Raw genomic sequence first — 13,639 nt, 5'->3', positions numbered from 1 at the left:
ATTCATTCCATTTTTTCCCAAATATATGTATATAAAGAGGTGCTTGCTCTTTTATTTGAATGAAACACCTCTATAACCTATTTTCTTTATGAAACAAAACTTTTATTCTGAAAAGGAACTTTACTCTGAGCTCATTTCAAAACTATCCATCTCAGTCATATTCCAGATTTAGCAGGACAAAGGGCAACAGCAGGAAATGGAGCATCATCAAGGTCCAAAACAAACTTGGTTTAGAGTTAAAAAAATAAATTAAAACCACAAATCATTAGGATAATTAAGCACTATGCTTAAAAGCAAGAAGATAAATTAAAAGTTAACACTCATGAGCACAGCTTCATCCCTACTGATAAAAAGACAACAAAATACTGCCCTCTATTATTATACAATACAAAGGCAAAATGGAAGTAATATTAATATACTCTCATGCCCATATATGTATTTTTAAAATAGTAATAAAAGATTACATTTTAAAAGATTACATCTTTATATTTCTTCCCCTTATGGTGCATTTAAATATAATCAACTCATTTTTTTCTCAACAATTTCGAGAAATATGCAAAAGTGTTGTTTTTTTTCCATTTGACAGATGAGAAATCTGAAAATATAAATAAATTAGGTAACTTGTTTTTAGGTCCTTAAGATCAGAAGCAGATGTGGACTAATCTTGGCTCTGATTCTGTAGCTTCACAAAATTTTTCTGTGTAAATTGAATTACCAAAAATTAAATAAACCTGCTAATGACAAAAATAACCACAAATTTCATCCCACATTGCCACATTTCAAAATGTCATGCTTTTGAGTCACTTTGTATCTCTTTACTGAGTTAATGCATTTGATACTTTCCACCAGACAGAACAAAAATAACTTAATCTTATCAAAGAATTTGATAAGCCTCTCAAGGCTCAGTTTCTCTTCTGCATATTATGGTGACCAACTGCAGCACTCCCAAAAGACTAAGTGTTCAACAAAAATATACCCTTATTCCTATCTAACGAGGACTTTATGTTACATATGTCTTATTCTATGCAATACATAAATTCCAAAAAGTTGTCAGATAATGTAGAGACCAAATGGTTGCCAGCACTATCTCTGTTACCACAAGCACATTAAATGAAGCAATGTCAGAAGATACAAGGAATAATAAATAACAAGGTGCCTAATGCAGATATTTTAAGCTAAAATCTTTAGATATTAAGAAGTAAATCAATTTGCATTCTACACTCAAGAAAAATATGTTCAGACAAGAAGTAGTGGTTAACTATTGAACTAAAATCCAGATACAACATTAAACCTGTTCTAATTAATGTTTAACTTGTAAGAGCTATATGAAAACCACTGTTAATAGAATCCTTGACCCTGGGTGGGGATGACCATTTAGAAGCAATTTGAATTAGTCTCATACACTGTTGAAATAATCTGTATAGAGTAGGAATGTTGGGTGATCATAAATTATCCTGCCTGTATTATGCAATGATAATTACTTGCAGTTAACCTACTAGAAAATGAATGTTTCTAACAATGCAATTAAATCTTATTTACAGCAGGAGAAAGTGAAAAGTTAGGCTAGCTTGTTTAAAAAATAAACTGCAAAGTTTTTTTACCCAAATTCTTTTCAAATGTTGAGTTTAATATATGAGCATCTATCTGCTAAAAACCAAAACCAGTAACTTATTTTAGTTCTATTTAAAGGACTTCAATCGTAATATATAGGCTTGCAAATGAACCCAGACTAATAGATAGAAGACCTTTATATATTCTCGTAATAGTCCTTTGACTGAACAATATTACCCAAGAGTTATTTCTAATATAGTTCTACTTAAACACCTACTAAACTTTTAAAACATCACATTACATACAAACGCTGGGATGGTAACTTAATATTGATCTATTGCTAATACCCTGTAGAACACCTGTGTTAAGATTAGCCCTGTAGCAAATAAGAGGGATGTCTCTTAATCTTAATGCCCTGAAGCAGACCTTCAAAAGTCTTCAAAGTCATCTTCTTTAGTCAGGAGTGTATACATTGTTTGGTATAAATAGCATACCAACTAGAGCAGCAAAATAGTAGACGATGTTTAAATTTTAATCATTAAAAATGAACTTGATACTCAAGAAAAATAATTGGTCACCTTGGAAGGATGCTAACATATCAAGTCATTCTAAAAACAGAGAGAAATATCAAACATTTATTCTGCCTGACTTCCCTTTAAAGAACTGTCATCAAACATATTTGCCAATGTCATATCTGATAAGGGCCTAATCTCCAAAATTTATAGGGAACTCATACAACTTAACAAAAAGAAGATAAACAATCCAATCAAAAAATGGGCAAAGGATCTAAATAGACACCTCTCAAAAGAGGACATTCAGAAAGCCAAGAGACATATAAAAACATGCTCAAAGTCACTAATCATCCGAGAGATGCAAATCAAAACAACAATGAGGTACCATCTCACACCTGTCAAAATGGTTATCATCAACAAATCAACAAACGACAAGGGCTGGAGAGGATGTGGAGAAAAAGGAACACTCGTGCACTGCTGGTGGGAATGCAGACTGGTGCAGCCACTATGGAAGACAGTATGGAGTTTCCTCAAAAAACTAAAAATGGAACTCCCATTTGACCCTGTGATCCCACTTCTAGGAATATATCCCAAGAAACCAGAAACACCAATCGGAAAGGATATGTGCACCCATATGTTCATAGCAGCACAATTCACCATAGCTAAGATCTGGAAACAGCCTAAGTGCCCATCAGTAGATGAATGGATTAGAAAACTGTGGTACATCTACACGATGGAATACTATGCTGCTGTAAAAAAGAAAGAACTCTTACCATTTGCAACAGCATGGATGGAACTGGAGAGCATTATGCTAAGTGAAATAAGCCAGTCAGAGAAAGAAAAATACCACATGATCTCACTCATTCATGGATAATAAAGACCATTATAAACGTATGAACAATAATAGATACAGAGGCAGAGCTGCCTCAAACTGCAGCCAGGGAGGGTTGGGGAGCAGGAGGAACTGCGGCCAGGGAGGGTTGGGGAGCAGGAGGGAGGGAGGTAAGAGATCAACCAAAGGACTTGTATGTGTATATATAAGCATAACCAATGGGCATAAGACACTGGAGGGTAGGGGAGGCCAGGGGATTGTCAAGGGCAGGGGAAAAAAAAAAGGACACATATGTAATACCCTTTGAAATACTTTAAGCAATAAAACAATTAAAAAAATAAAATAAAATAACTGATGAGGGGACATTTCTCAATATATGTGCTACTAATAAATATAGAAATGACAGATTAGATGTCACAGCTTTGCAAACTCCTAACAAAATAATTAGTGCATGCAGGCAAAATCCACTGATAACCAAGACGGTCATAAATTAATTTAGCCTCCCCCCACCAAATACAATGTGAATCAATCAAGCCTCTAGATATCCCAGTTTGCAGACACCAGTAGAGAGGAATAATAATTTAAATCAAGGGAATTTGACCAGAAAACCCAGACTGAGAAAAGCGCTAATGTTAAAACCTGGTTTCTTCAACATATAGAAGGAATAAAAATATGAAGTATAGTGAGGGGCAATGTATAGATTAAAAACTGAACAGATATTTTCAACAAAGTATGTGTATACTTTGTATAAATATTGGGTCAAACAAACAGGGAAAAATAAATAAAAACATTTATGATACTACCATGAAAGTTTGAACACTGACCAAATATTTTTGATTTAAAGAATTATTATATTGTGATTATGTTTTTAAGAGTTCTTATTTTATAAACTAGTGTCCTGGTGCACGGATTTGTGCACATCGAAAGGAAAATAATTAGAAGGTGGCCGGCAGGGCAGGTCTGGGCAAGACATGCTGGACACGCCCTGGTGTCAACCTCCTGTTGTCCCTCCCAGGCAGGCTGCACCTGGGGTGACACCGTGGCTCTAAGGGCTCTGCGGAGTGGGCCGGGTTTCTCTGGCAGGCCTGGCTTGTGGGGACAGAGCTGAAACCGGCTCTCTGACATCCCTCGAGGGGTCCCGGATTGCAAGAGGGAGGTTCTCGAGTGACACACCCCGGAATTGGGCTCCCTCCTCTCTGGTTCCTCGGTGCGTCACCTGAGAACCACCACTGCCAAGTCACCGCAGCTGGGCAGCTCCTGTGTTGAGCGTCTGCCCCCCTGGTAGTCAGTGTGTGTCATACCTACTGGCGGGTCGGACGGTTGAACAGTCACTTGGTCTTTTATATATATATAGATAGATTTTTAAAATCTTTATGGCTAAGATCGTATATTATCTGGAATTTGCTTCAAAATAATTCAGGGGTAGAGATGGTGTAGTGAGTGTAAGGTTATAGATGAAACATCATTGAAAATCCTATATAATAAAGAGCTAATATGCCAATTAGACCGAACAGCAGAACTACCGTCTGGACAACATTCCAGACGACCTTCTGGATGAAACCGGGGCTGTGAGGGCAAGCCGGGGCTGCGAGAGCCGGCCGAGGCTGTGAGGGCCGAGCCCCTTGCACAAATTTCGTGTATTGGGCCTCCAGTAAATTGTAATTACTGAAGCAGGGTGACAGATATAAAAGGGTTCACTACAGTATCTTCTCTATTTCTAACTGCCTGAAATTTTCCATAATAAAAGATTAAAAACGAAAAATGGACTAAAAAGTTCTGTATGATAACTCATAGAATAAGGACAAAAGAACTCTATGTCCCTCAGAGGTCAAAACAAATGAACTAAAATCTTAATGGTGAGTTAGACAAGCATTCTCCTTGAACACACACTATTACTAATTGACAAAAGAGAAAACTGAGACCCAAAGAAATAAGTCTTGTTCAAGTTCACAAAACAAAACACCAGCAGAACCAAAACTAGATTCCACAATTGCAAGCCCAGAAATAGCTCCATGTTGGATCTCAGTTAAAAGAAGATGCAAGCAGTCCTGAAATAGTCCGAAAACCCATCAAAGATTTAAAAAGGTCTTAATAGGTGAAAAAAAAAAGTCAGCTGGCTTGAAGGGCTATATGCTAGCAGGGGTGGGCCACAATGGGTTCTTAAACTGGAACAAAAGCATGGATGGAGTGTTTGTGTGAACTAATATAAATTCAAAGTAAACATCATTACATAAAAGGGTACGGTCTTTTTTTTTTAAGTTTTATTCATTTCAAACAGGCGGAATCCGGCCAGGGGGCCATAGTTTGCCCAAGGCTGTGCTAGAGGGAGAGCAATAAAGCTAGAGAGAATGTATAGAGAACTGCATATATGGTAATCATCCTCACCACGGAGCAGAAGTGTTAAATTTATGAAGTATATTTGAAAGCTACTTGAAGTCAAGATGTTTGTGGGAAAGAATGTTGTTGTCTAGCTTACAAGTAGCTTACTCATGAGCTAGTGAAACATAAAACCATTGTATTAAATAACAATTTTTAAAAACACTTGAAAAGATTTTTAAATCTTAAGTGCACAAGTGATTTAAATCTTAAACAGAAAAATGGGACTTATATTCCTGTCCAAGAATAGCTTCAAAATTTGACTGACAGGGCTTCACTATTTACTTAGATTTTAATGAACAGAAGGGTTCTTCTTTATATTAAGCGTCATTAAGAACAAAATTCTGTGTATGCCAACGAACTATACTATTTTTTCAATTAGCAGTGTCACATAAATAAAACATGAACTCAACCTAGAAACAACATAACTAATTAATAAGACAATATAACCCCATTTACCTTTTGTCATCCAGAAAACAGTAAAGCCTAATTAGTTTGAGATATTTTTAAATAAAATCATTTTCAAACTACTAGGCATTCATACTAAAACGCATTTTAATTTTTGGCTAATGTGTTACTATTTTCAAAAGTGTCTGGTGATTTGGATTCTTTTTTATTGGAAGAGGGGTCTATTTTTAAAAAGACATCTCTGGCATTAAATTACACAAGACTAAAAGCTATTTTAAAAATCCATATTAAACATTTCAAAGGATATGTCCTTCTATAATTGCAAGAAATATCAAACCAGTCCTATCTGGTTTGACTCAGTGGATAGAGTGTCGGCCTATGTACTGAAGGGTCTTGGGTTCGATTCCAGTCAAGGGTACGTGCCCAGGTTGTGAGCTCAATCCCCAGGCTGTGGGGCGTGTAGGAGGCAGCCGATCAATGATTCTCTCTTATCATTGATGTTTCAACCTCTCTCTCCCTCTCCCTTCCTCTCTAAAATCAATAAAAATATATTTAAAAAATATATATACCAAGCCAGAAAGTCAAAGAAAATTCCAGTGTGACCTCTAAAATTTAACATTACAGATAACTGAGATTATTTGTTAAAGAATAACTTGTTCATTAAAGAGCTGAAAGTATAAAAAAGAAGCCGGAAGGGGTAACAGAAAAGGAAGCTGAGACTTGAAAACAGAGACCTAAAGTAACTAACGTAGATTAAAGCCGTTCCTCTGACCCTTCCAGTATCTTCAAGGTGGTACTGCAGCTATTCGCTTGAAGCAGATGCTTAAAGCGGTACCCTTCTCCTCCCAATAACCCTAAAGTCAAAGCTAACGTGTAAAAAATTCACATAAAGGCAGAGAGAGAAAAGAAAATTCTGTGTGAATGACAAAACCAAAAATAGTAAGGGGTCATCATGGGTAAGACCATGGGCGTGAATCAGGTGGTGCTGAGTTTCAAACTCGGTTCTGCACCTCATCAGGCCCCCTGACTTCAGCACCAGCTTGTTCTCCTCGGTAAAAGGGGGTAATGACGACACCCATCGCACCGGATGGCTGTGAGGGGGAGATGAGAGGTGCGAGTATCTCGGCCATCGCAGTGGCCGCCTCCAATCAAAGACCTTCCCATGTCATCATCAGTCACCTGGTTAATGTGACGTGAAAGGTTAACCAGGAGAAAAATGTCCAAGGCTCTTCTCCTGAAATCCTGTCTCCTCCCACTTGTGGAAGAAAGAGGAAAGTGAACAAACAAAAACGGAAAAGACTTCATTTCTCTCTTAAGGTCGTCATGTTACTTATATAATTTGGGGATCACTGGAGACAAATATCAAATAAAAACCACACCCCAGAGCTTGGAACAGTGTGCCAGTGCTGTGCATGTGTTCGAACCTGCAGAAATGGCAAGCAGCAAAGCCGTCTTTTTAAATTGCGGGCCGTAACGACCAACAGACAGGTTATTATCCATGAAATGAAGTGCTAAGAGGGCCAGTCACAAAATCTGATAACCAAGTATTTTAAAACGTACAAGTAAAAAAAAAAAAAAAAAGAAAGCAGTTACCTTGGTACAATAAAGCATCCAAAGTTCAAAGAGCCTCTCTCTGGATGCCATTCTGGCTGTCACTCTGGCACTTTTAATGTGTCCTCCAAAAAAATAAAAATTGATGTTCAAGACCACAGCGTGCTCATTTTATTTTCCAAGTTTTTCAGCTGTTACAGTAAAGCTCAAAGCGGCAGGGAAAGCAAAAAAGACGCGACGCCCCTGGGCTGTCTTCTGGTCACTGACACTCCGTCTCAGCGGCTACCCAGCTTCTCCTCCTCGGCGGTCGCTGTCCCCCCACAAACCTGCGGGAGAGAGAAGCATGCAAATACCTGCTGGAAAGAGCAGCGCAAACACTACATTTACCAGGACGCGAGAGGCATCTGCCTCACGCCCCACGAACAGCAGCCTCAGCCTTTCTTTACAGTTAATTTCGCGGAAACTTGCGTTGCAGGGAGACATGACAGCTAACAGTATCTCTCCCAGGAATATCGAGTCAGAAGCCGCCCGGGCAGACTCGGGAAGACGCGTGCTCAGGACGAAAAATTCGCCCAGTCACAATGCACAGCGCACGACGTCGCCGCTCCTATTTTCTATGTAAATAAAGAAAAAGCGATCGTACTCCTGACGTACAGAACCGCTCAGCATTCCCGAGTCTGCTTCTTTTTAAACTTTTGTTTGTCGCGGGCGGCGGGGCGGGGCAGGGGGGGGCATCCCTCTCTGTCTGTCTGTCTGTTGCTGGAACCGTCCTCCGAGCGTGAACAGCTACCTGCCCACCTGCCCCCGCCGCTCCCTCCCGGAAGAAAGGGCACGCGCGACCGGCGAGGAACACACCCCGGGAAAGCCTCCAAGTGCTCTCGGAGCGCTTTGCGTTTCCTCCTCGCATCCCAGGCAACCGGACCGGAGGCAAACTCGGGGGCCGGGCCGCCAAGAAAAGCTTTGGAAACGGGGCCAGGAGAGCTCGGCGGCTCCCACCCGCGGCCCACGCCCGGCCGACCGCACCGGGACACACCCGGGTGCACCTCGCCCCCTCACAGCCGCCCCTCGGACCACAGCGCGGCCCCACCAAGCGCCCGGGCCCTCACGTTTCTGCCACGCAGCCCCCTCGCCCCGGCGACCCGCTCCTCCTCACCGCGCTCGCGCTGGGGACGGCGCCGCCGCCTCGGGCCCTCGTCTAACTTTGCCTCGCCCCCTGACCAACCCGAAGCCCCGTGTCACCCCGCAGCTGGGAGGCGGGCGGGAGAGGGAGGCGGGGCGGCGACGGCGTGAGGCGGGGCGCGAGGGCTGGGAGGGGCCAGGGGCGGGGCTGTCCCCTCGGCTAATCATTCCAGCCTCTGAAAATTTCCCCGGCCCCAGGGCAGTCGCTGTTCATTGGTCACTCATGCTGGGGAGGGGCGGGGTGAAGGGAAGCCCCGCCCCGGAATGCCGGCGCAGTCGCACTCCCGCCGTCTCCTGAAAACCCGGCGGCGGGCGCCGCTCCAGTCGGTCCTCTCGCAGGCCTGAACCTGCAGGGGGGCGCCTACGTGCTGACGTCGGCGCCCGGCACTGCTGGGGTCCGGCTGACGTAGCAATGGCCTGATGGCGTCATTTCCGGGAATCATCGGAGGGCAGCGGGCAATACGGTGACAGCTAATGTGTATTTTGTTTGGATTTCTTGTTGTAAAAGGGGAATTGGCCCTCGTCGTCTATAGTAATGTCAAAAAACAGACCACGGTCCCTACACGCCACAAAAAATCCGTTTCCTTAAACGTGCTTTTATGCCTCGTACTTTCCCTGTCGCTGAGCGTCCAGTCCTAAAAATCTCCTTTTACCACTACCCAAAGTTTCAAAAACGGTTTTTACTCTGTCAGAAAGAGAAGAGACAAACGGCTGCATTTACAGGATACAACTTTCAGGGTGTGTGTGTGTGTGTGTGTGTGTGTGTGTGTTTAAAGGGGGCAGGGGATAGTTCTTAAGATTGATCGCCGTTGGTACACCTAAGCATTTTTCAAACGTTTTATTATGGAAAATGTCAAGCATATACAAAAGTAAACTAATATAATGAAACCCCATGTACATACCATTACCAATCTTTAAAAATTATCAACTAATGCCCCATCTTGTTTCATATATACCAGCAGTCAGCAAACTGTAAAAGCCAGAGAGTAAATATTTTAGGTTTTGTTGACAACAAAAATCAAAATAAGGATAATTCATGACACATGAAAAATTGGTGAAATTCAAGTTTCAGTGTTGTAAAGATGGTTGGGATACCGCCATGCCCATTCCTTTACTATTAATAGCTACTTTCCCTCCAAGATGACTGAGTTGGGAGTAAAGAGTAGTTGTTTGCCAATTATGCCTTTTCAGCATCTCTCCTTGGCTGGCTAACAGGCATGTGCAGCTCAGAAGGACGGTGAGGAATTCCTCTTGCTATTACAGTCATTAGCAGTTCCATTCTTCCAGCTGGTCAGTCCAAGAACCTCGGGGGTATCCTTGCCACCTGTCGCACATACAGTACGTCACATTCAATCTAATCCTTTCAGCTACATCTTCAAACTATATCCAGAACTTAACCATTATCTACTCCACTACCACTACCACCCTGATGTGAGTTACCATTAAATCTTTTCTGGTTTGCCCGGCAGTGTGGCTCTCGGTTGGTTGAGTGTCAGCCCATGCACCAGAAGGTCACCGGTGTGATTTCCAGTTGGGGCACATGCCCAGGTTGCGGATTCCACCCCCCACGAGGGGGTGTGCAGGAGGTACCCGTTCATCTCTCTCATTGATGTTTCTATATTTCATTTCCTCGCTCTGAAATCAATAAAAACATTTTAAAGCAAAAAGACAAAAACAAATAAAACACTTGAAAATAATCTTTTCAGGTTTATTGCAAAGCCAATTTTTCTCCCTGCCACTACTTATGCACTCTCCCCACCCGTGGATGATTTTCAACATTGCAACAAAAGTGATCTTTTTAACACAGAAATAAGATGCCATTCCTCTTACTAAAACCTCTCCGATGGTTTCCCATCCTACCTTAAATGGCCAGGAAGGACCTGTATTTTCCTCCCACACTTTCCTAATTTCTCTAATATCCTGCGCTTTCCTTATTTCACTCCAGACACAAGTCTTCCTTGCTGCTCCTCAAATTCACAAAGCACACTGCAGTCTCAGGGATTTTACATCAACTGCCACCGGACCGGAAATGCTTTCCCCTGATGTCCACACACAATCTTCAAGTCTCCACTCCAGAATCCCCTTGTCCATTCCTGCAGTGTGTATGTTTGTGTATGCCAAGTTTCATATGTTGACATCCAAACCCCAATGTGATGGGGTTAGGAGGTGGGGGCTTTGGGGAGCTACTTAGGTCATGAGAGAGTGCCCTCATGAATGGGATTAGTGCTTTTATAAAATCTCACAGAGCTCCCAGCCCTCTCTGCCCTGTGAGAAGGTAAGCAGAAGTCTGGGAGTTGGGAGAGGGCATTCTTCCAACAACACTAATCTTGGACTTTCAGCCTTCAGAACTGAGAAAATTAATTTATATTTAGAAATGACCCAGTCTGGTATTTTTTTACAGCAGCCCAAAAGACTAACACATCCATGAAGCAGTCCCTGACCCTCTGTTAGAAAATAGTATCTCCTTTTCTCTCTTACTTTATTTGTCATTATAGCACTTACCAGCTGACATATTTATTTGCCTATTATGAGTTTCCCTCTAATAAAATGTAAGAACTATGAAAACAGAGACTTTATTCAATGCTATATCTTCAGGTCCTTGAATAGTGTCTTATGCACAATAGGAGTACAGTAAGTGTTTGAAGACAGTATAATCAAAGAAATAAATGATCTCTTTCACTATGTATCTATACTATTTCACCTCCAGTTTTGCTCCCACTACAAACTGTTAGTTTATAGCATCTTGGACTCATCATAATAGCACTATAAAATACAAATGTAATCAATTTGTAAATTATAGCAAAAAATGTGTTGTCCATAAGCAAAGATGATAATGTTGTATGCACTGCTTCTCAATGTTTGCCTCACAAACTTTCAAGGAATCTTGGTAAAATGCTGATTCTGATTCAGGAGGTCTGGAATTCAGTAGGTCAGAGATCTATTCAGCTCCCAGCTAATGCCAATGCTGCTGATCCACAGTCCACACTTTGAGTATTAACATTCCCACTGTTGATACAGATGGAATTTGCTTTGGAGTAGTACTGATAAATTTGCATCCATCTATTCTCCTCTTCCTCACCTTTCCCTTGTGACTAATGAAATAGATATTGAAGAGATGTAATCTGTGACACAAAACCAAATGAATTGCTACATGTAGGCACTGAGTCTTCAAACACGACATCATTGCAGTTACATCTAGAAAGAAATAGATACATCATGTGACACATGGATGTTCCTGTTGGGACACAAAGAGTGGCAGTATTTTGTTTTAATGTTCACATCATAGGATCAGGCCTCAGCTTTGCCACCAGTAAGGAGACTCCTGGGCTCTGACTTACCCTAGTAAACTCACCAAGGACCAATGCATGTAACCTGTGGGGCAGGTTCATCCTTTCTGTTCCACAGAAGGTCCCTAGCTATGCACTAAAGAGGAGAAAGTCAGGGAATTTATCTATATTGTCTCTGTTGATTATCTTTCCCATCTAATCATTCTAATATTGGGGTAGGCAGGTAACCATTAAACTTTTGTGAACAAGGATTATCCCATTCTAAGATCTCCTTTCCATTTTCCCTCAGATGAAAGACACACTTAGCATCTGAATTGCAGTGAAGGATTACGCAGTTCTTGTGCTGAAGGTTTCAACTCAACCAAAGATTATAGAGAGTCACAGGGGAGGTTAGGAGCTATGTCTTTGTTTAGGTCATTTCTTTTCTTACACCAAAAGAAAACAAGTGCAATATTTCACTGCATAGGTTTTAATAAGAAGTGTCTACTGGACAATCCCCAGTTCCCTTAGCTCTCCCAGTTCTCATCAGTGTCTCTCCAGTGAAGCTACAATCACTTTTACTCCTAACATTCCTAAAGAGAACCTACAACTAGGTCTGTGCCCTGACTGGGAATCAAACCTGCAACTGGACAGCTCTCCAACCAACTGAGCCACCTGGCCAGGGCTTGTCATCTTTCTTAAAAAATAAACATTTTCAATATTTGGCCAAAAGAAGGCCATGTAGGTTCTTGGCTAGCAGGACGGTTGTTGCACACTTGGACTGTCACCTTCTCCAGGCTGGTAGTTGATATCTTTTTTCCAACTTATTTTTATATTAAAAATTTAAAAATGCATGCTCCAACCGAGGCAGGATAGTAAAAAGCTATGAAAATTCCTTGGCAAGTGGAATGGGGAAACAGACAGCTGAACACTGGCTGAGCAATTTACAGCCAGATAGAGAAGGTCACCAGGGCAGAAAGCCGCTGGTGCCTAGCAATGGGCAAAACTGGCATATCCTCCCTTGGCAAATCACTGACCATGTGGTTTAGATCCCCGTGACCTTTCATATCACAAGTCATGGGATGTAGACACCCTTCCACCCAACCCCCCCCCCCCCCCACACACACACACCTTTCCTCCCTGGAGATAATTTCTAGGCCTCCGTTGTATTTCGGCTCCAGGCGCAGCAACACAAGGTAGGCAATGCTAGGACCAACTGTGATGACTAGTGACCCCTGCCCTGATGCCGACAATCAGTGGAGCCATGACCTGAAAGGATACCTGGAAAAGCTGACGGATATTCTACTGAGATCCTGCCCTCAGACCTCCCCTAAATTCCCAGCCTTTAAAACCCTCAAGATGAAGGACCCTGCTCCTACTCTCCCACCCTCCCGGGAGCACAACAGCACCTTTCTCTTTTCCCTCTTCTTCCCCCACAGGTGTGCATCTCCTAAGCTCTAAGGCAGCAGTTGCCAGCCTTTCGGACATCACAGGCCACCAGTGGTCCACGGACCACAGGTTAGCAACTGCTGCTCTAAGGGACCCCACCAGACTTGCAACCAGGGGAGCTATGGGCAGTAGCCGCTCACCCCATGCTAACCCCTGAACCTGTTCCCAAGGCCCCCTTTTTCTGACTCTCCAGTGAGCTGACAGCAGCCCCCCTCGGCTCACTTCTTTCCTATAAGCTTTCTAGAGAGCCAAAGCAGCCCCGCCTAGGCTGTCTCCTGCTGCTGCTTCTATCCTAGGACCTTCCTTGTTCCACTGTCCCAGCTTGAATAAGCATACTCAAAACCACCTGGACTCTTTCCTGCATGAGGTCAGGAACCCACACACTACAGGCAAGCCAGAGGCAGACCCAGTCTGGCCTGGCCCCCTTTCCGGTTGCAATTGTCCTGACTGCTGGCTCAATGATTTGTATTTCATTCTGTATAAAATTAGAGTTTTTAAGTAGAGACAGGACAAGA

At 42.3% G+C, this 13,639-nt stretch overlaps 1 protein-coding gene across 1 annotated transcript in view; it reads right to left on the bottom strand.

The window, feature by feature from the left end:
* Positions 1-8,511, bottom strand: part of NBEAL1 (neurobeachin like 1) — a 114,753-nt gene extending 106,242 nt beyond the window's left edge. Inside the window, exons 1-2 of the mRNA XM_036319816.1 lie at positions 8,384-8,511; positions 7,273-7,556 (exon numbers count right to left, since the gene is read on the bottom strand). Coding sequence (XP_036175709.1) covers positions 7,273-7,323 — 51 coding nt within the window. The 5' untranslated portion in view covers positions 7,324-7,556; positions 8,384-8,511. The remainder of the gene's footprint in view (positions 1-7,272; positions 7,557-8,383) is intronic.
* Between the last annotated feature and the right edge of the window lie 5,128 nt (positions 8,512-13,639).

Source organism: Myotis myotis, unplaced genomic scaffold (assembly GCF_014108235.1).
Source record: "Myotis myotis isolate mMyoMyo1 unplaced genomic scaffold, mMyoMyo1.p scaffold_m19_p_8, whole genome shotgun sequence".
Lineage (NCBI taxonomy): Eukaryota > Metazoa > Chordata > Mammalia > Chiroptera > Vespertilionidae > Myotis > Myotis myotis.
The sequence above is the reverse complement of the archived record's forward strand: the minus strand, read 5'-3'. Positions and strand labels throughout refer to the sequence as shown.